General features: G+C 37.5%; 1 protein-coding gene across 2 annotated transcripts in view; it reads left to right on the forward strand.

The window, feature by feature from the left end:
* The window catches only part of cpeb4b (cytoplasmic polyadenylation element binding protein 4b), a 45117-nt gene extending 21136 nt beyond the window's left edge, over positions 1-23981 (forward strand). Inside the window, exons 3-11 of one of the 2 annotated variants that reach the window (XM_079585102.1) lie at positions 1715-1805; positions 8696-8746; positions 9907-9930; positions 12181-12351; positions 12485-12574; positions 14211-14329; positions 14471-14585; positions 17372-17553; positions 20321-23981. In XM_079585102.1, coding sequence (XP_079441228.1) covers positions 1715-1805; positions 8696-8746; positions 9907-9930; positions 12181-12351; positions 12485-12574; positions 14211-14329; positions 14471-14585; positions 17372-17553; positions 20321-20548 — 1071 coding nt within the window. In that variant the 3' untranslated portion in view covers positions 20549-23981. The remainder of the gene's footprint in view (positions 1-1714; positions 1806-8695; positions 8747-9906; positions 9931-12180; positions 12352-12484; positions 12575-14210; positions 14330-14470; positions 14586-17371; positions 17554-20320) is intronic. The other variant, XM_079585103.1, reaches the window with a different exon arrangement.

Here is a 23981-nt window from a genome sequence, read left to right on the forward strand (position 1 = left end):
ATGCACGACATTAATAACTATGATTGGGAGTGTCATATTAACATTATAGAGAGAACAATATTGTAATAAATCGTTGTGAATTCATTGGGTTTAGTTGCAGTTTTGCTCCAGGAAGAGCACGTCCACAACAAGGGTTACACATTCCGACTAGCACACATCTGAGGCGGCATTGGTGACGCGCTGTATTAGTCATTATGTTTGATTATGATCAATCACATCGACTCGTTTTAAAATCGTACTAGACCTTTATTTATACTTACAACCCTCCTCATTCATTTAGTGAGGAAGATGTGGTTTTGCACACCCTGTCATGCTGTTGGCTATATGCCACTGCAGTAGATATTGCAGTGTTAAGGATAACGATTAATTGATCGCAATTTAAACGACGATTGATCATGGGAATTTGTGTAAATTGACATCCCTAATTGGCGCAGGCATGTGAAGGGAACCCGGTCACCCCTTTACGTGCGGAGGTTTGTTACTCTAATGCTTTGGTCATGCATTTGCGTCTGTATTGACGTAATTGCACAGAATGTCTTTCTGACCTTCAAAAAACAGGAAGACCGAGATTCTGTTATTGTTTGCTTTTGGTGGACAATAGAAAGAAAAAATCTTGAATCTGAGTCTGAGGTGTGTTTAATATTATAAGTCTCGGTTTTGAGACCTCTAATCCAGTTTAAAACGCACGATTGTGCTGAATTATGAGGTAAGGAAATGTCCTAATCCATTTGAAGTCATCATTTATTTACCTTGTCCAACAAATAGGCTCTCCTGCTATATCATTATAATAATATATATATATATATATATATTTTTTTTTTTTTTTACTTAATCCAATAATAAATCTTGTAGTTTATCTGGTACAGCATGACGTTAGTAATGGCAAAACCATGACATTAGTTTCCAGTCTTTTTAGCTAATGTCAAATGCAACTGTTCAATTAGGCCATTTTGATCTAGGTAAGAATATTCGGTTACACTTTATTTTAACGTGTCGTTGTTACAGTGTAATTATACATTTAAGTACTTAGTAATATAAGTAACTAACCTAATAGGGTTAGTATTAGGTTTGGTTCAGGGTTAGTTGCATGTAATTATGCATAATTTATAGTTATTACTATAGTAACTACATGTAACATTTGTAACAATGACACTGTCAAATAAAGTGTTACCGAATATTCCTCAACCTGTGTTTTTTAGGTTCTGTATGAGCCATTTGTCATGTAAATAGCTAATCTCAGGCTTTATCTCTTTGTTAAAGATGTCTTTCTCCCTTTTAAAAATGATTGTGCGCATGGTTTGAGTTGTTAACATTGTTTTTTAGACCCAGAGGAACCGTCAAGTTGCGAATCTTCATTGCTAGTGTTTTTTTATCGAGCCGCTGTGCTTTCTCAGCCAGTTTTTCAACCTTTGTGTTTATAAGTCATGTCAATCATTAGACTTGTCACACAGACATTAGCCACATGATCTAGGGGTCAAGTGAGTAGTGAGCACCAAATTGGATTCATACTTTGGTCTAGAGCCTCTGTTGAGCCTTTCATTTGTGACTTCCTTTCAACAGGATATAGTTCTTTGAGAGGAACAAAAGCACAACAGCTTGAACTCTATTGTAGATGAAAGGGATACTCCCGCAGAGCTGAGGGATATGAGAAATGCCATCGTAGTTTTTTTTTCCTTTTTTTCTTGATACCCATCCTCCTTTTCTCCCCTCACAGGATCGTCCCCGTTCATTCGATGGCTTTAACATGCATTCTCTGGAGAACTCTCTGATTGACATCATGAGGGCTGAGCAAGACACTCTGAAAGGTAAGATAAGAGTCCACGAAAGGAGATTGTGTGTCAAAGTACCGTATTGATGTCCAAAAACCTTTGTCCTGCTCACGTGGTTTAAGTTGCATTGCTCTCTCTGTAATCAAATGGAAGCTGTAGCTGGCTTGTACTCCAGTAAGGGGTCGTTCACACAGTTGCGTTTCTGCTTTCCTTTTTCTATGCAAACATGCACTAAACAAATGTTTGACCATTGTGGTTGCATATTACTACTTTTGAAGACTCTTGCAAATGACATAGCTTTCAAAAAACGTTCAACTTTTAACTTTTTCTTCACCATTGACGAGATTTTCCGGCAATCGGTGTGTACACTGTTATACGGTAGGCGGCGTTACTGTTACAGACCTTCTGAATGGTACAGAATCTTGCCATCCAAAAACAATCGAAGAAGATCTGTGTTAAACATAAGGAGTGAATAGATGTTGCTTAGTCACATTAGCTGCCACCGCTGGGGAAGCAGCACTGGCACACACACTTGCGCACATACATACTGACCTCATTCATCCACGTCCATTCCTCCCTGCCGTTGCCGCTATCATAGTAGCGGGTGCACTCGCGATGCTGACAGCACATGGACATTCATCCATTTCTCCATTCTCCCTGCAATATCCATTTCCCGGTCATTTCATACACTTACACGGTCTTGTCGTTTTGTCCCTGTATTGTTTGTCTGTGTGGGCGTAGTCAGTGAACAGCGACTTCCAGCGATAAAGTTGCGCCGGCCAAACCGAATGATTGAGCGGTGGCCGCGGCCGGCGCACCGAAACCGGAAGCCATTGTCTAGTGTGAATAAGTGTTCGTGTGTGTATTTTAACGCAAAGATTATGTGTTAAGTGTATTATGTATGAATGGATTATGTGTTTATTATTAATATATATTAGAGATGCAACAATTACAATTTTCTAGGCCGATTATTCATTGAGTTTGACCTGCCAATACCGATTAAATTTTTTCTAACCATTTTACAGCACACACAAACATTTATTTTCCATTTTTTTCTTTAACCCCTTTCACTCGTAAGTTTAAAATATTCTAACTGACCCCCCCAAGTGAGTTTTTTTCAAGGCGACGGTTATTTTAGAGCGTTCCCTCTCATGTTTCCATGGCGACACGTCACGCGATACACCGCAGCCACAATAACATTGTATGACAGATGTGTCACTTTTATTTCCTTTTTCCTTTTCTATTCAAAATATTCACAAACTTGCTTGCCATGTCATCAACTATCTTATATTCCGATTCTCAAATACGTGTAAAGTGTGTTTGGTCGTTTAAAAACCTTTATAAATATCTTGATCTATAACATGAGATGGGCGCCGCCATGTTGTCCTGTCAGTCGGATTTACAGAACGTGAATTCATCAGTTTCTCCCGAAATACATGCAAGAAAGTGGCCGGTGAACTGTGAGAAGAATAGAGTAAACTTTATTGTTACTTCCACTATGTTTGTCTGATATGAATAACACACGTCGGCAAATAATATTTGAATAGATTGTTATTGCTGCCTCCACAGACATCAAGTGTGTATTTTACAAACTCCAAATGTATTGTTTTACTCGTGCTTATGTGCATTTAAATGTCTGAAACCTAAAATAAACATTATGGGGTTGAAAACACTGCTTAGTTGTGATATATGACAGGGCTGAACGCGTCCGACTCTGCGCCAGCCAACGCGCAAAAGCACAGTTTGAATTTGGCAGTCATGCGACGTCACTGAACATGCTAAATCCCATATGTGGCGCCGTGACCATCACTGTACTCTCAGGGCCACAGAAATAAAATAAAAATCACATATATGAGACCGTAGTCACCGTACCGCTCAAAAGGCTAATCATGCGGCGCCCGAGTGCACGAGATCACGTGAAAATCGGCCAATTCTGGTCACCAGGCGATCAATCGGTGCATCTCTAATATATATATATATATATATATATATATATGGGAATGGATTATTATTGATTATCAACTAGATGATGTATTTGTATTTGGCCCAACAAGAGGCGGGGTTTGGCCTATTTAAAGGGATATTTCACCGCTGGAAAGATGAATGTGTATTTAAAGCAGCCCTCAGTAAGATCGGGATTTCTTTGTTGTATCCTCGCGTTTTGCTCGGAGGTTTCTCTCTAGAGCTCCCCTCGCAGCTTCGGAATAGATATTTGACAACAACTGTTAAAAACTCGCTGGCTATTCTCAGACACTAGAGGCTTAGTAGATCAACGACATCAAAGCAGATGGGAAACTCTTTGCAACGTCGTCTTCATTCGGGTTCCAACAGCGTGAGGGAGCGCAATAATGACAGCATTATAGCAAATTTCTTTTTGCAGTAAAGCAATTCTTTACCTCGCGAGACTTGGGATCACACGATACTTCCAGATGAAGAGGCCGGCGGGTCGCCGGCCCAAAGTTGCAAACGCTGTTTTTCCGCTCACGGGCACCAGGGGGGTGCGAAACCACCACCATTCAACCCAAAATAAGTAATATAACCATTCCAGTGACTCTGAAGCTGATCAGTTAAGGTAAAAAAAAGTTACTTAGTTCACCTTTAAATTGGGTAATTTATGTAGTAGAAATGTGAAATTATTTTAGAAATTGGTGCCTTCTATACTGCGAAAATAAATTTTTGGCTCATGTGGATGAAAGACAACAACTCCCAGAATGCACTTGCTTCGCTGCCCTACGAGGCCACTCCCAAGCCACGCCTGCCGGTTACAGAGCGCAGTATCCGAAGAAATGATACAACTAGACAACTAGTTGACTCGAAACTGAAAATACGCCGTTTTAGCGGAGTCTCGATGAGATGCCGACCCCCCATGGGCGGGTTGAAAACATGCGGCACTTGCTGTACCTCCCACCACTGGCTGTAGTCTCTAGCCTCTGATGATAACGCTAAATGACGATTTTTGAGCTTAGTTTTTTATTTTCCAGACACACAATACAGAAATCTCTCGTCTCAGGGGGACATGAGGGAGGGAAGCACGGTATTTCACGGAAAATACTACCGGGTTTCTACTGATACAAAGCTTAATGCTAATCGGTGAGGTGTCCCTTTAAGCCAAGGCTAACCCTGAAGTCAGGACTTGTTTACCAAGTCGATGCAAGACTGCTACGGTAGTGCCTCGAGCAAACACCAAACCCATTAGTGTACTATACCTGTTTTTACCTGTACACATAGTTTTTCTGTTGGAGTATTGTCTGTTTTTTTTTTTCCTTTAGTTTTTTTCTTTGGTACTTTGGATTTGGTACTTACACTGTAAATAAATTCCACCTTGCACAAAGTGTTTCTGCGAGTGCGCCATCATTTCTACATCCCTTTACGGACTCACATTTCCGCCCGAAGGCAAGCTGGTGGGCTCGTCTTCATCACAATCCGCAAACGTTCAACCGCATATAGATCAAAACTGCCTAACGTGACAAAGAAATGCATCAAAACTGTGCAAGCTTTGGGGGTTTTGAAGGACTCGATCTACTCCATCTGTGTATTCATCATCGTTCTGAATCCGATTCTGTCAAAGTCTTTTACGAAAACAATTTTCTCAGCTTTGTGTTGGAAATCATATGTTGATTTGACGGAACTCCAGTTCAGTGTCCAGTGTCCCATTTATTTTTTTGAAAATGTGTTGGCTATTGCATCATTTTCATATTATTCTTTTACGGCAGCTGAAAACTGATCGCAAAGCAGTCCTGGAGGCTTCACCTTTGATATCAGTTGTAAATGCATTCAAACATCAGTTAATGAGCCCATGACGTTATTCCAAGCGTGTATTAGAGCATGTTCTGGAGCAGACGGTGGATCTAATCTTTTTTTATGGTCACTCGCTGCTGCTGGCTACAGCCGCTTGTTATTTCCCAATTGAGCAGAATGGAATTACAATGGAAAAAAAAGTGAACGGGCATTAAAACGTTTCCTTTTTGTCTTTGGAGACTTGTTACCTTTGTGCTCTCCAGTGGCATTTTCTACCCTGTGTTTTCTTACATACTTGTGTTGATTTCTTTAACAACAGATGTGGTGTTACAATTTTTGGTGTGAGAGTGAGCAGCTGTAAAAAGCGTCCCATTAGCGCTGAATCATTGCACGCCCACATACACACGCACATACACACAAACAGAGCAAAAAGAGAGATAAAGCTCTGTGTTGACCTACAAACAGTGGTGTGTGTAACGCACTGTTCTTCATACACGCATCAGCCTGCTTTTAGGACATGGAGAGTTTGTTAATTGTAAACTTGTACACATTTAATCTAACTGCTACATCTTTACGTGCACTTTTTCCTTTTCATAAATGGTAATAAGAACACCTGCAATAAGGCAATCAACGTGAAGTAAAATTTGACCCCATTTACTTCCTTAATTAGCATTACTGGTCTTATGTGCACGTTATTCTACAAATGGAAATATGGAATACAAAAGACTATTTTACATCTTTAGATTTAACTGCACATTGTCAGTCTGTAATTTTCCTAATTAAAGTTTCGCAGCTCTGGAAGTTCAGTAAGTGAGTCAGATGTTGATTCAGAAACCGCTCTGACGGGTTCAGCGAGTTCATTCACTGAACAATTCATCAGGCCGATTTAACACATGCGTTTGTGGGTGCTTCTGAATGATTCACCATTAGAAAACGGCTCATCAAAATCATTTGTTTGTGAATCAGATTGTTCTTGCTGTTTGTTTGGTTTTGCCTACAGCCTTCAAGGACAACTTGGTTCGGTTGTTTTCTTGCTATTTCAGACGGCCTCTTTTGTCTCATCACATTCAGCTCAGACTGTATGCTCTCAGCTCAGGTCAAATATAATTCAGTTTGCCGTGGCACTGCAGATTCATGGTGTTCGAGAAACGCCGTTTCAGGATTGTCCTCCACAATCTACTTGAATTCAGGCCTGCTTCAATTCTAGTGTTTTCCATCAATTCTTGATGCATAACGTCTTATTTTTCTCATTGAAGTTCACAACAAATCATGTTACTGAAGTAAAAATGAGATGCAAATGCCATTTCATGACTTTAAACCGGAGCATTTGATGTATTTTTACACTTTTTGACCATGCTTAATGCTCCCCCCAAAATGCAGTTAACTCGATGTGGATTTTTAAAAAACGCACACAATGAAATCTCTGTTGGATGGTTTCTTGAATCAAAACTGCTCTCTCTCATATTATAATTTAATAACCAAATGAGTTCAAGCCTCAGGGTCAGCGTTTCTCTAGAAGAGCATAACTGCCCCCTCAGACCCCGAAGAGTGACCCTGCAGACACCAGCCCAGTGTGGCAGAGATGACAAACAAGAGACGGGGGAACAGAAGTAGTCCAGTGTACAAGTTGCTTTGAATGGCGTCCAGCATTGTCCTTTGCTTGTAAAAGAGCTCTCTGTTCTTGCTAAAGCAACAAAATGGTGTGCTGGCCCTGTCCACCAGACTGCTCTCGCAGTGAACAACAGAAGGAGGGGGCAGCCAGAGCCATGTTAACACTACTGAGAGAAACCAACCTTGATGTTTCCTCTCATTCTTCTACTAGAGGCAGTTCGGCATGACAATGAAAGTGATCTAGATCCGGGGGAGTGTTGTGAGACACCCGGGATACGTTCTGACTTGTAGTGAAACCCTATAAACACACCTTCTGATGACCGGTTTCATCAGTTATTCCTTGGAGGAATGGCGTTTTTTTGGGTATGTGCACCTTCAACACGGTGAACTCTTGATGTCCGATTCGCATTCAGACGACTCTTGTGAAGCTTTTCAGTGAGTTCAACCTCAAACCTGCTTGTAAGTTTGCGTTTTGAATCAGTCGAATCAAGTGACTCCCACTGAACCACGTACAGTACACACCTGCAAACCCGTTGCTCTCTGCGAGGTTTGCAGTTTTGATAATGAAATAAGCCAATCACTTGCTTTGTGCAAATCTGGGTCAAGCCGGAGTGTTTTTATTTGAGGGTTTGGGAAGCCTTCCTATTTTTGTCAAAACTTGTGTTACTGTAAAGTTGTTTTGATCATATTTTTTTGGGTCATTTTTATGCTTGGGGGTGTTAATTTAGACATTGGTGTTGTTTTAAAACAGCGTTGCTACCTAAATATGATGTTCAATTCCGATATCAGAATTTTCTGAAACAATTTCAACTGCTGAATCCAAGAAATGTTTTAGATATTTTTATTTATAACATCTGTAATGTGGATTGTGGACTGTAGATTGATGAGACTTACATCAGTCTATTTGCTGGGCAGGTGTTTTTATTACAATGTGTAAATCAGTTTTGTTGTATAAACTAAATATGGTGTTCTAAAAGCATACAATTTTTGAAGAAAAATCATATTATTTATGGTGGGGCTGTGAAACGATTAATCGCGAATAATCGCATCCAAAATAAAAGTTTGTTTACATAAAAAATGTGTGTGTGCTTTGTATAGCCTACTTATTTTGTATATATAAATACACACACGTGCATGTATATATTTAAGAAAAATTTGTTATTTATATATAAAATATTTATATATAATATAAATTATATATAAATACAGTATATACATGCACATATTTCACATATATACAAGCATGTGTGTGTATTTATATATACAAAATAATTATACACAGTACACACACATTTTTTATGTGTAAACAAACTTTTATTTTGGATGTGATTAATCGCGATTAATCGGTTAACAGCCCTAATTTATGGTATAACAAAGTCCAATTGTGTGGTTGGATCAACTGTAAGGGGAACTTTGTTTAGGTGACATTTAACTTCTGAACAGCCACATTTTATCAACTGGCAAATAACGTACATTTAAGTGTGAAGCTAGAGACCTGTTACTCTCCTGTGTATTAATACAAACGTGATGCATGTCATTTCAACCATGCGGCTGATTTATGCCCTCCTCTCTCGAAGGTCGCCTCGGATTCACCCATCCCGGAGGAGACAGTCCCTTGCCCATAAATGGTATGTACATATATTATATTGGTTTAGTGTGCTTGTGTCTCAAGCTGAAGGGTGGGCTGGACAGACCCAGCACGCTGTTGTTAAAATAGTCTGCATGTTTCTGTCAAGCAAGCACTAAAATAGGTTTAGTTTGGAGCACTTTGTCATTTGATTTGCCGCTAGGACGTGCCCTTTTAGCTGTAGCATTTCATTTGAATGCATTTGAGACATGAGGTAATGCAAATATTTATAGTTAGCCAGTTTCACCCCAATTAAGACGAATAAAGGATATTATATCATCATATAAGCGTGTATTATCTTGTATGGTTGTGTAAAAATCTCAGTCAAGCCTGTTTTTGGGATGTATAGACGCATGATATCTTTATTTATTAAAAAGATTATTGTAATATGAGATATCATCATGTCAACTAGACTACATAGCGGTTGTTCCAAAGTAAATTTGAATTGTTTAATGCAAAAAGTAAAATGCTGATAAAATGTAGTATACATGAAAATAGTATTTTTTTTTCTCTTAATGAAACTGAAGTATTATATTATTTAAAAATTACATCTATATGCACCAACAAAATATATTAAGTAGGAATAAATGGCAGTATCTACACTATTGTTTACAATAATATAAAATGCCATGCAGTTTTCTATAAACATTTGTGGATTGTTTGAACCGTTTCGCTTGTATTACTTCCTACTTAAGTTGAAATCAGAAATGCTAATAAACGTGCCAATACTCAGTAAATTGTAGTTTGTGAGGTATCATGTCTCTGGTGAATAGTCCTTTGGTTATCGGCAGCCGTTCGTAATGCTTTGGATAGATAGGCTGAATCACTCAAGTGCTTCCTTAAAAAAAAAACATGCATTGAGCCAAGACAATCCAGACAGTTTAGTTTGAGTCTTGCTAACAGTGTTTGAGCACTTGGCAAACAAACTGTGTAAACTGTAGTTTTTGCAAAAATTTTATGAAAATCATCCAAATGAGTCGGCTAACTGATCTAAACTGGCACATACTTTTCAACGCATTAGTTCAAAACGTGAACTTGATTCAGTCAGGTTTTCAGGTTTGGTATAAAAAGCATAGTTCCACTGCTCGTTTACTCAGAAAGTTCACATTTTTTCATTGGGGATGTGTTACTTCACGTGTGATTATTTTATTTTACATGCAGCAAGGAATTATGGGAGGCGACGAGGTAAAGAAAACTTTTAACAAATCCAAATGAGCAAAATGAAAAATACTTTTTCAACTATCATAATTATCGGTGGAATAATCCAGCATCTGCATGACATGTTTTGGGGCATTGTTAATTGTTTGCATGAACACTTGCAACCTTCATTTCTATTTGTGTATCGATTGTGTGCCTCTTTCCTGCTGTATTCAGAATATATATATATATTTTTTTTCTGGTGAAGAGTAAATTTGATTGTGGCTTTTCTGTGGTCTGTACAACCCCCACCCCACACACACACACACACACACACATATATACCCCCATCCAGGCCACAGTTGTGACTAAGTCCCTTACATAAGTCTTGTAAAGCAGCTCAGGCCGGTGTTGTCACGTCAGGAGGAAATCTGCTGGAGTGGCTTGAGCCAGTGAACTAATACTACATCCTCCAGCTCTCGGCCTGTTACTGAAGGCTCATTCTGTGTCAACTCAACCAGAGGTCCCCGGCGGGAAAAAAGCTGAATTTTATCATTTATTTATGGCATTCTATGCAAATGTGTTGATAGAAGATGAAAAAAAACAAAAACAAGATACATTTCTAGTTTCAACATTATTTGTAGTTTAGAAATTCCTCTTTAAAAGAAACAAGTAATAGCTGTATGCAAAGTGACACACATTTGGTATTTGACCACTGAAAATGTGTTAAATTTACTCGTGGAACTGCATTAAGATCTCCATATCTCTGGGATTTAACCATATAGGGCATTTGAAATTAAGATACTAAGAGAAATGTTTGTTAAAAAACAAAATCTAAAAGGATATTAAGATATCTTTAAAACTTTTTGAGTTACAGGCATGCAAACTTGGGGCAAAAAAAGTGCTTTTCCCATTTTTGAAAGGTCACCGTTGGCATATAATGCAACAAAGATTGCTAAAGACAACATATTTCACTAATAGACCTACCAATCTCTGTGTAAAAATAAAATAATGATGCTGCCATCTTTATAAAGTCGTTCTTACCCCCCTCAAATTCGGATCTAAATCTCAAATGAAAATTGTCACTGAACCCCCTCTACAAAATATTGGATTACTCAGTCAATATACATTCATGACATTTAATATTTTGACTTTGATTACTCTTTATGTTTGTCTTTCTTCAGAAAAAATATTTTAAAAATGTAGCATTTTAGCCGGGGAAGTTTCTGAGATTTGGTTGATGACACAGAATGACCCTGAAGCTTTAGTGCATGAACGTGCACTGGCCATTCACACTTACATGAACAGATTTTGACACAATATTATCTTAATTGTAGAAATGCATTTCTACAATGGAGAGTACCTAAAACTCAATTAAAATCTGTAATGCACAGCTTATTACTTTAGTATAAATTTGTCCAACAAACATGCCATCCTACGCTTGCACAAATATTTCAAAAATACATTTGTTTTCAGTTCAGGAATCTAGTTCATACCTAATATAGTATAAAGTATGTACATTTAACATGAAATGTTAATCTGATTTAATGTAGTTCCATTCAAAATTGGGGGATTGTAAGATTTTTATTAGAAATTAATACTTTTATGTAACAAGGTTTTTTATTAAATTAGACAAAGTCAGTAAAGACATGTTGAATGTTATAAAACAGTGCTGTTATTTTGGACTTTCTATTCATCAAAGAATCCTGAGGGGAAAAAAGATCTTGTTTTCCACAAAAATATTTAGCAGCACAACTATTTTTAACATTGAATAATATTGAATGATTTTTGAGCACAAAATCATGTGACACTGAAGACTGGAGTAATGGCTGCTGAAAATTCAGCTTTGCCATCGCAGGAAAACATTTCATTCAAATGTTCATATGAAAATAAAGAAGTAACATTAACTTGTAGTGATGTTTCACAATATCTGTTTTTACTGTTTATTTTTTATTAAACACATGCATCATTGGAAAACATGAAAAAAAAAAAAATCTTACCAACTCCAAATATTTGAACGCTAGTGTACACACATCCTTCCTTTAACACAACTCTCTGTGTAGAAAATGACCTGAGTTATCATTGGACTGAAACTGTGGGCTATAATTTGTGTGATTACAGGACCACGGTAGCCATAATTCAGAAATCCCTACGCTTCTCAAAATTGCACGACCAAGATGATGCAATTGTCTGTCTTAGTGTTTCTTGGGCTCCGATTAATCCGTCAGTGGATTTCATGTTCCTGTGTGGTGCACAGATATCGTAACACAGATAAACGTTCCTGCTCTCTCTCTTCAGGACACTCATCCCTGTTCCCGATGGAAGATGGTTTCCCAGACGAGGAGCGAGCGGATCAGAGCCTGCCTGGCCTGGGTTCCCCACACTGCTTCCCTCACCAGAACGGAGAGCGGGTCGAGCGCTATTCTCGCAAAGTCTTCGTGGGTGGCCTCCCCCCTGACATCGACGAAGGTATTGCACGTGTTTCGGGTGACCTCTACCCTCATGCTTATGAAAACAAAAACAGGTTTCAAGGTTCATTGTTAGCTTTGGATGTCTTTCCACGAAAGCTGCTTGCTCTTATCTGCAATATTATCTTTTCTAGATGAGATAACCGCTAGTTTTCGCCGCTTCGGGCACCTGTTTGTGGACTGGCCTCACAAAGCAGAGAGCAAGTCGTACTTCCCCCCGAAAGGTGAGCTAAGAGTTTGGCACTGGGAGAGATGGGACCCTTTAAAAGGCTTTCGAGAAACCGTCATTAATAGTTACCAATGTTTTAGTTTCTGCTGGCTTGATCACATGACAGCACTTTGGTACTTATTAAAGGGATAGTTCACTCAAAAAGGAACATTTTTGTCATCAGTTACTCCCCTAATGTCGTTAGACTTTCGTTCGAAACACAAGTAAAGATATTTTTAATAGGACACAAACTTCATGATTCGATTTTGATTCATAAGCTTGCCATTTGATTCAAATTCGATCCGATATTGATCAATTAGATCATTATATAGCAAAGTTCCTCAAGGACAAAAAATTTAATACAAATTTCTCACCTAATGCTGCAAACTATACAGGGGTACATCACTATTATATTAAAGGTTACAATTTACTGATATGCTACTTCCTTTTTTTTTAATTACACACAAGGAAGTATTTTTTATAACAACATAATTTTTAATGACAATTGGTTCTACTAGTTGGTTCTATCTATCTATCTATATATATATATATATATATATATATATATATATATATATATATATATATATATATATATATATATATAAACATTTAAATGGTGGATGTCATGAAAACATGAAGGATTTAGTCAAACACACATTTAATACTGAAGAAGTTTAAGTTAAAGTACATTGAATATGCAATTTATAGTACATATATTTATCAAAATGCTCCTCTCTAAGTTGAATGGCTTTTCTGAGGTACATGTGACGTTACCTGACATTGTTTACAAGCTGTTGTATTGACGTATTTCTGTGTTTGAGACACTTATTGAGCGATTACGTGATAAGGTACACATTTTGGCCAGTTGTTCTGCATCTTTCAACATACTTCTGATGTCCATAGTAAAGCAGAAGAGATGATCGGTTTACTTGCCGCTTCTCTTATTAAATTGACAGAATTTGAAATCTGAGGTTTTGTTTCATATCAGAAGTAACAAAGCACAAAGCTTATTGCCATTTGTTGGATGGGAGGCGCGATACAAAGCTTATTTCATCAACTGAAAACACCATAGATTGAAAGATCGATTCTTGGGATTTTAGAATCGATATCGGTTCTTCAAAATTAGAAAATTATAATTTTTTACCCAGCTCTAATTTAAGGAAGCCTGTGAGGTTTCTAAACGTCCATTCCACTTGTAAATGCAATCCATATTTCATATGAGCGGTGAAGTGTTTTGAAGAGAGACAGTCACTTAATATGATGGACAGTGAATATATGAATTATTATACGTGAATAAATCTGTTCATCATATAAACAATCCTGTCTCTTCAGAAGACTTGGATAAAACCGCTTGATTCATAATGATTATTTTTACATTGTCTTTAATAACTTTTTGAAGTTTTGGTGGAATGGACTTTCAATACAAGAACACATATCTCACATTAAAACTGTATTAATGTGTGTCCCATAATGAGTCTCATGGGTTGGGAACGACATGAGGCTGAGTAATTAATGTCACAATTTAGATTTGTGTGCTACCGATAGTGTTAAAAGACAAGTTGTTTCGGTATCATATCCTTTTTTAATGTCTAATATAGTACTTCTGCCTTTCCTGCAGCTTTCTAACTCTAAAATGTGTTTTTCCAAAGGTTACGCATTCCTCTTGTTTCAAGATGAGAGCTCAGTTCAAGCCCTTATTGACGCCTGCATCGAGGAGGACGGAAAACTCTACCTATGTGTTTCCAGCCCCACCATTAAAGACAAACCTGTAAGGATGAAGTGATTTTAGTCTTAAACAGCTGCATGTTATACTGCCCTTATTTGTCCTTTATAAAACCTGATCTTTTTTTCTCAGTGGATTTGAACTCGTAAAAATAGATAATTTTTTCAATGTATTGTTTTGTAACAGGTCCAGATTCGCCCGTGGAATCTCAATGATAGTGACTTCGTGATGGATGGATCCCAGCCTCTCGACCCCAGGAAGACCATATTTGTGGGTGGAGTGCCACGTCCACTTCGTGCAGGTAAGAGGCTTTTTCTTCTTTCGTTTCTGTGTGACATTAAGGCTCAATCCCAATTCACCCCTTGCCCCCTACCCCTTGTTTTTGAGTGTACCCCTTTGGCCCTTAAAACAGAGTTACAATGGCCAAGGGGTTGAAATATTCCCCTACGAAATGACTATTGGACTATTGACAGTGGGACTATTGTAATGCTCTCCTGGCTGGTCTCCCAGCTTGCACTGTCAAACCTCTGCAACTGATCCAGAATGCTGCAGCTAGAGTGGTCTTCAACGAGCCGAAGAGAGCACGCGTCACTCCTCTCCTCACAAAGTTGCACTGGTTGCCACTAGGATGGCGAAAACTAAAACATTTCTTGACCGACCACCGAGCCTCATTAGCCGGTTGAAACCGGTTAACCGATTAGTTTTAAATATGCTACGCTATATGAAATAACAGCCATTTCGATCCGTGCCTGCAGTTCCACAACTCTGTCGCATCTCTCTGCCTCCCACACACACACACACACACACACACACACACACACACACACACACACACACACACACACACACACACACACACACACACACACACACCGAGGAGCTTGTATGTAATCGGAGGACAAATAGCTCCTTAGTTTCGAAATGGTTTGGGTACAAGGTGATCACGTTGAAACTAAAGGCGTTTGTCTAGCGTTAGAAGCTCATCTGAAACATTGCCGCGGCTCATTTAAGAAAATGACAGCTCCGAACCGAAGAGACGCCGCTTTAGTTTGAGGTAGTGCTAACAATAATAAAGAAAGATGATGATCGTCATCACCTTATCTGTTACCACTGACATGTAGGTGTAATGTATTTCCATATTTAAGCGCTGTATCACACAAGTTGCAACTTACATCTGTGTCATTCTTTTTGGTGAAATGGTCCCACACACTACTCTTCCTCCCACGCTTCCTCCTGTCGTCTGCCCTGGCTCTAACCTCGAGTGTGTTAGCCTGTAGCCTTTACTTTCTGCAAACCTTGTGAGCGCGCGAACCCAAACGCTGTGACCTCGCGCCACATGTTTTTATTGGTTTATTAAGTACAAATGGGCGAGTTATGAAAAATTGAGTGAGGGATTTGCTCACTTCACACAAACATATCTTGGAATATGACGGCTAACTGTAGTTGCGTTTAGTCCACTGTCTATAATAGCCTAATTTAGAGATCTTTTTTTTTTTTTTTACTGTCTACCGACAACTTTGATCGGTTAACGTTGAAACGGTCAACCATCGGTCAAACATTCATCGGTTAACATCCCTAGTTGCCGCTCGCATCAAATTCAAGTCACTGACGTTTGCCTACAGATCAACCACTGGCACTGCTCCCCTGTACCTGAACTCATTACTTCAGACTTATGTGCCGTCCAGAAACTTGCGCTCTGCAAGCGAGCGGCGTCTGGTGGTGCCATCTCAAAGAGGCACGAAATCTTGTTCTCGGACCTTGGCTCTGACGTTACGGAAGCGACGAGTTTTTACAGGATTTCTCCATGACAACGACTGACAATGATGCCAATATGCCGTCCTCCACTGTGGCAATCTCTGTCGTATGGGCTGCTGGTAGTGTAAAGCGAAAGTAAATGTTTAATGTGAAATACATGGCTATATAGAGTTATTGACTGTGTTGTGTTTACACGATAACCACGCAATGCCGTACTGATTCACTCGCTTAATAAAGACATGTGAGAACAAATGCTTTTTACTTTAGTTTAGCTTCATTAACGTTACCAGGTAACAAAAAGCAAGCAACACTGTCTGCCTGGTTACCGAGGCAACATGCTAGCGGCTGAGTTAGCGATCTCTTTTTTATGATAGTTTTGAAGAAAGACCTTCGGCTACAACGACCATAGCATTACAACCATGGTTATCGTACATTTTACGAAGAAAATACTTACATTTGTGACTTTCTTTCACCGTTTTTCAAGCCATCTCGCCGGTGATTCGCGATGCATTCTGGGAACTTTCTCGTTGCCCTCCCTTCGTTGCCTACCCCTTCGCCCTGGGCCAAGGAGTGAATTGGGATTGAGCCTTAATACATAATCACTAATCACATAATCATTAAATAAATTAATTTGTGCCAGGATGAACTAATCCAGCTCCCCTAGAATTGAATTCAGTGACTATTTTAGTGGCTCCCTAAACATTATTTACCTTTTGAAAAAGTTATACCTGTAAATATTGACCCACAAATTGTGTTATCGCAGAGGGTGGGATCTTCCTTGTTTTCAAGATGTCTTTAATTTACTTTATTAGGAAATGAATAGTTTCACCTCTGGTGTAGAAATACTTCATTTTGCTAATCAACACTAAGCAAATGACACATTTGCTTTATATTAACATTATACAGGGAAAATTACTATTGAATTATAAACCTGATGATAAAAAGTATTATTGTGTAATATTATTCAAATTTAAAATAACTGTTTATAAATTTAACCTTTAATCCATAAAAAAAAGTAAAAGATGAATTTTCAGCATCATTACTCCAGTCTTCTGTGTCACATCAGAAATCATTCTGATATGATCATTTGCTGCTCAAGAAACATTTCTCTGATTATCAATATTGAAAACAATTGTGCTACTTACCATAATATATTTTAAATGCTGAAATGAACAGTTGTAGTGTAGCTAAACTCTTAACTGCTTGGTAATAGTATGTAGCTTGGCAGGCTACACTTTTAAAGTAGCTTCCCCAAAAACGACTAAACTTTTATGTGTTGTCATTTTCTTTGAGGTTGAACATTAACCACTGTGTGTGTTGTGTTTGTGACAGTGGAGCTGGCGATGATCATGGACAGGCTGTATGGTGGCGTGTGTTACGCAGGCATCGACACAGACCCGGAGCTGAAGTACCCGAAGGGAGCGGGGCGGGTGGCCTTCTCTAATCAGCAGAGCTACATCGCTGCTATCAGTGCTCGCTTTGTGCAACTGCAGCATGGGGAGATTGATAAACGGGTCAGTGCTGGCTTCCACAAAACACACACATGCACACTCCCCTTCCATGACATGGCATTGATCCAGCGAGCCTCACAAACACTCAAACTCGAAGCCTAATTAAGACATTTCAATGTAGTTTTGGCTGATGAACGGGCTTTAGTTGAAATTTAAATGCGTTGCTTTTAGGGCTGGGCTTTGAAATCACGATTCGATTTTGATTTGCAAGTTTTCGTTTTGGTCAGTTACAGTACATGGCAAAATTCCTCAAGACAAAATATATCTCAACTAATGTTGCAAACTATACAGGGAACGCCAGTTGGTACATCACTATAATAATACTGATTTGTAGGCTACTTGCAAGTTTTTTTAAAAATAATGTTATAATAATACATTTATAATGACATAATTGTTTCGGTCATTCAAACATGACAGAGTTATTAAAAAAATACATTACGTATTGAATGATAGGTTAAGTCGCTATTTTTAACCCAGCCCTAATTTCTTTAATGCATAGAACTTAAAATAGGAAAGATGGGATTTTGAGACTGAAATGTTCAGGATATACTTATCGATGATACAATCCTATGAAACCTGAATAAAACGTCATATTTCAAGACATAAAAGAGAAAATATATTTTTCCTTTAAATGTACATTTTTAAGGTGCATTTAAATAATAATAATGTCAGTGGTTTCCCCTTATTCTCATTACAATTGATCAGTTTTGTGTTTGTGGTCAGTGTTATTTTAGTATCATTGAGATACTATTAGTTTTTTTGTTTTTTTTGGTCCCACTTTATATTAAGTGGCTTTAAGTACTATGTACTTGCATCGAAAAATAAGTACAATGTACTTATTGTGTTCATGTTGTATTGTAAAACACTTTTTCTGCTATTGAGGTGTGATACGGGTAAGGTTAGGGACAGGCGTGCTGGTATGGTTAAGTTTAAGGGTGGGTTAAGTTTAAGGGAAGGATCAGCAGTGTAATTACAAATGTAATTACATACATTAATTACATCTGTAATTCCATGCAGGTATTTAAAAAATATAAGTACAATGTAAAAACATGTATGTACACAATAAGTCCATTGTATCAAAATAGTAATTTCAATGTAAGTACATAGTACTTAAAGCCACTTAAAGGATAATTCCGGTATTTAACACCTTGAGTCTATATTGTAGTTTGGTTTGGATGAACAAGAGTGTTGGACAAAATTTTTTTGACAATGGTTCCTCTCTCGAGTTTTTGACTATAAAAGAATTGGCCATGGACCCATTTAACATTGGAGTCAATGTGCATGTCCGAAAATGTCATTAAAACAGCCAATAATGTTCGTTTACAAAACTGTTAAACTCACCGAGTGGTTAGTGGTGTTCGTTGATGATTATAAACAATATATCGTCGCAATATATGATTCCAATCCGTTTATTTAGCTATAGTGGAACTATTTTTTCAACAATGGGATTTTACAAAATGACGAATAAAACACGACAGAAACTGTATTTCGCAACACTTTTTGTTTCTGGAACATCAACGAACACCACTAATCACTCGGTGAGTTTAACAGTTTTGTAAACGAACATTATTGGCTGTTTTAATGACATTTTCGGACATGCACATTGACTCCAATGTTAAATGGGTTCATGGCCAATTATTTTATAGTCAAAAACTCGAGAGAGGAACCATTGTCAAAAAAATGTTGTCCACCACTCTTGTTCATCCAAACCAAACTACAATATAGACTCAAGGTGTTAAATACCGGAATTATCCTTTAATATAAAGTGCTACCGATTTTTTGTAATGGTCTTAGTTTTAATTTCAGTTGTTGGCATTTATACGTTGTGGTATTGTACTGCCTATTTTTTATTTTATTTTTAGTAACACTTTATTAAGTTGGCTTGTGAAAGCCAATTTACTGAAATCCTATTTAAACTTATTATTATTATTATTCTTTTTATGAGACTAAAATTTCTATATCTAACTCCTCCTAGAGCTTTAACTCTACATACTCCAAACTCGGCCCAGACACTCAAACTGTTCTGACTCGCGTTGCTATATCTTTTTAGACTGATCGGACTTACGGTTTTCCTATAAATGACGATCAAACTCGGAAAAAATCCCATTGACTTAACATTGCGGAATGTTCAACTAATTTAAACTTTAATCTAATTTAAACTATTTTTAACTGTAAACTACTTTAAACTTTAAACTACTTTAAACTAATTTAAACTTCAAACTACTTTAAACTTCAAACTAATTTAAACTTCAAACTATTTTAAACTTTAAACTTTTTCAAACTATCTGGTCCAAACTTTCACAAGCCAACTTAAAGTTTGTTCAACGAACTTTTTAATCTAGTTTTACAGTGTCCTTGTTACATGTTGCATGTACTTACCATAGTAATAACAGTAAATGATGCATAATTACATGCAACTAACCCTCAACCAAATCCTAATCCTACCCTAACCCTATAGTAAGTACATGTTGTTTATTAATATTACTCAGTACTTAAATATATAATTACACTGTAACAATGACACCTTAAAATAAAGTGAAACCTTATTTTTTTATCATTTATCAAAATAATATAAATTATAATCAATTGCAGAACAGATTAAATGAGCAATACACATTTAAGAATGCCAGCATATACATAAAAAAATAATTATCATGAAAATAATGCAAAAAAACAACAACAAATATTTGAATAAAACAATGCATAAGTTGCAAGCATTAGATGTGAAGCACACGTGTGTGTAACGGTCTGCTGATGTCTCTGTGTCCAGGTGGAAGTGAAGCCATACGTCTTGGATGACCAGCTGTGTGACGAGTGTCAGGGGACTCGCTGCGGAGGAAAGTTCGCTCCGTTCTTCTGCGCTAACGTGACCTGTCTCCAGTATTACTGTGAATACTGCTGGGCGGCCATCCACTCGCGCGCCGGCCGCGAGTTTCACAAGCCCCTGGTGAAGGAAGGAGGAGACCGACCTCGCCACATCTCCTTCCGCTGGAACTGAGGCTGGTAAAGAGAAAGAGAGAGAGAGAGAGAGAGAGAGAGAGTCGCCGCAGAATCATCATCGAAATAAATGCACTTTTCTGTTGCTGGTTCCTTTTTAGTTTAACTTAAAAAAAAAAAGACAAACAAAAAAATATATGATTTTAATTTGTCATTTAATATATTTTAAAAAATGGATGTGTGTCCAAAAAAAAGATTCAGGAAGAAAAAGAAAAATGTCTAATCCATCTCTCTATTTTTTTATAACTCCATTATATTTCATTTTCGAGTGCACAGAGATGTGAATATATTGAGTATTAGTATAATTTGTCAGTAAGTATCTGCATGACTTTTAGAATTGGCTTTTTGTTAACATTGCGATTGGAAGTATTACGTCCTATTTTAATTTAACGGAAAAGGCAAGAGGAGCAGGTGCGGAAAGAAGAGGCGCGTGGAAGAGTGCACTTGTTTCTTCGTGCAGATGTGTGGTCTAAGATCTGAGTTGTTAACCAAAGCGTGGGATGTGAAAACAGAAGAAGCGAATTCTCTCAACGCTCTGTTTCTTTTTATTTTTTTTATTTCAATTTTTTATACTTTGTACTTTAAGACCATGCTAATCTTTAATGTTTCCTGATGACAACAACTGATTCCACAACAGCTGTCTGGATTCGATCTCCATTGTGACATGCAAGAAAACTAATACCTCAAGCTTAGCTGCTAGTTTAAGTCGAATATATATAGAGAAAAGAAAAAAAAATCAAAGCTGGTCTCTCCCTTTCCCCCCCAGGACCGCAGAAAAGGAAATGACATCAGCAAACGGCACATTGAGAAAATCTGCTCTGTCACTTCCTGCTTTGAATTGGAGATTCAGCAATCCTAGTGGGGAATGTATGTTGTTAAAGTTGCAGTAGTCTGCCTGCAAGCCGGTTCCAACGCAAGGAACTCGATTTCGTTGCCGTCGTTCTCTCAGGCTTTTAGCGGCGAGCCTTTCGTTTTCATTCTTTAACTCGCAATATGTGTCTCGTGAGCCTTTCCCCAGCCCCCAGAAGCCCTGAGAAGAGGTGTACGTACAAGCAGAACAGCAGTGAGCGCTACGTCGAAGAGAGGAAGACCGATCGCTCAGCCTGAGTGTAAAGCATAACTGAAGGTAGTCCACGCATCTCTCCATCCCCCAACACAAGAGCTTTTACTTTCCGACATTAGGGAACCAAAGATGGCTGTGTAGTAGCTAGCAAAAAAACCACGGACGTTTCCTTTCTTTCGCCCTGCACATTTGATTATTTTTTCGGCCCCCCCCCCCCAAACCCAGTCATCGTCCCATTCAGTATAAAGACCAGACGGGCTCCAGCAAACCAAAGATTGGCCTTGAAATCGATCAGCATGCAGTTTAAAGTCCTAGTAACACTAGTGAGAACTTTCCCAACGCTTTCCCAAAGGTCCAGCGAAGGAGAAATTCAGATCGATCGAAACCGTAAAGCGCAAGAGTCAGGGAGTTAGTGATACACTAGTGATCGATGGCGTCCCGATAGACCCGCTCGAGCTGCTGGCTTGCGGCGCTCCAACATTTTCCAAGTTAAACACTTTTTGAAGAATTTGCTGTTAATAAGATGGCAAAAAAAAAAGAAGATGATTATTTTATACATGGCCTGCTGATTTTTTGGTACAGTGTTTTCTAGCTAAATTATTTTGTCATGCACATATAAACATTTATTATGCACTACTTTTCTAAATACTTTTTTTTCAACAGTCATTTTAGGCACATTTTTCACAAATGGAAAAAAAAATCTCCTTTTTGCAATACCTCAATTTTTCACATTGTGAAAGGTAGCTTTTGTACTTTTGTTACTGAGAGATGTGCATATATGGAAATTTTCATTTTAAGAGTTAAAAAAAAAAGAGGTTGAGTGAAATTTAATATATATTATTTTCAATTATGCTTTTTATACATTTCAGTGCTGAGGACTCTTTACAACTAAAGCACGCACTTGTGTTGACGCGACAAATCTGCAGAGGAGAGCTCAAACGTGCATTGCTTTAAGGTCTTGGCTCTTGTACACTAGATTTGAATGGCAACCCTAGATTTGGGAAATGAGCTGACAGCAAGCATGGTAAGAGGAACACGTTGTTGTTCATATTGCGCAAAAATAGCTGGAATATAAACTATAATAATAATATAAGGAGAATGCTAATCTGGTTCCTCATATCACAAGAATGGATGTTTGATGTCTAGGTATTTTAACAGTTGAAAATATATATTCTTGAACTGCCAACTAGTTCCTATTGTAATCCTTAGCATGCATGACGAGAAGAAGAAAAAAAAAAACAACGTAGCTATTGAAATTAATTGTTGTGGTTGTGCACCAGATGTTCCTAAAGCTTTGGTTTAAGGCCACCCCACACCCCCGCACCCTTCTTCCCATGATATAACCCAGTCTCACACACACTAAAACGATGAATTCGCAGTGCAGGACGAAAGCATCTTCTATAGTACGCTGGTGAAAAGACTTGAGAAAACTTCATCTGTCCCCACTGTCTGTTTGAAGTAAATCACAACCCGTTTGGAGGAAGGGGAACTTAAGACTTGAATGTGGTAAATGTTGCAAGTTAACTTGGAGTTGTTATGTGCAATACTTTTTTTGAACTTTTTCCAGATAAAGACTCTTTGCAATGTAATTCTTTAATGCCATTTTTAATTGCCGACATTTAAAGAAGATGTTAATATGTTTTTCACAGTCATTTTCTACTGTTATTGTAATCCTTTTCATGCTGGTGTTTGTAAAAAAGAAAAGAAATCAAACTATTTGTACTAATATAAATAATTGAAGTTATTTTTAAAACATTAAAGGTTTTGTGCTCATTTGCTTATTTTGTTTATTTCAAGCTACTGTGATTGATTGCATTGTAATTATTAGGTCAACAATGTATTTAGCTGTTTATTGGTATATTTTTAATTGGAATGTATAATTAATTTTTATAATTTTGATCAGATTTTTGTTATATTTTTGAGGTGAAGCTTTTAATATGTTAAAGTGTCTAGTTTTTACTAATTGCTATATTGTGCTCCACAATATATGGTTCACATTTTCTGAAGGAAAATAAATATTTAAATATCTGTCTGTTAACGATGTTACTTAATGGCAAAATTTCAATAGTTTTTAACTGTGTATGGGAAGGTTGTTGTATTTATTAATAGCGTTTTTTTTTACTTAAGATATCACCTTAATTTTTATTGTCATTTCACTTTATAAGTTCCTATTTTTGTATTTTTCTTTCTAATTAAGTTATGTTATACAAAATGTCCATATTCTAGGAGTTGGTCTGTAAGTGCTAGTGAAACAAAAAGAAAAATCTAATGTTATTTAATTGTTTGCAGCCAACTATTTATAACAATATGCATAATTTTTAAATATTTGTAATGTGAAATGTTGAATGAATAAAACTTAACTGTGACAAGA

The sequence above is a fragment of the Phoxinus phoxinus genome (genome assembly GCF_949152265.1).
Source record: "Phoxinus phoxinus genome assembly, chromosome: 17".
Taxonomy (NCBI): Eukaryota; Metazoa; Chordata; class Actinopteri; order Cypriniformes; family Leuciscidae; genus Phoxinus; species Phoxinus phoxinus.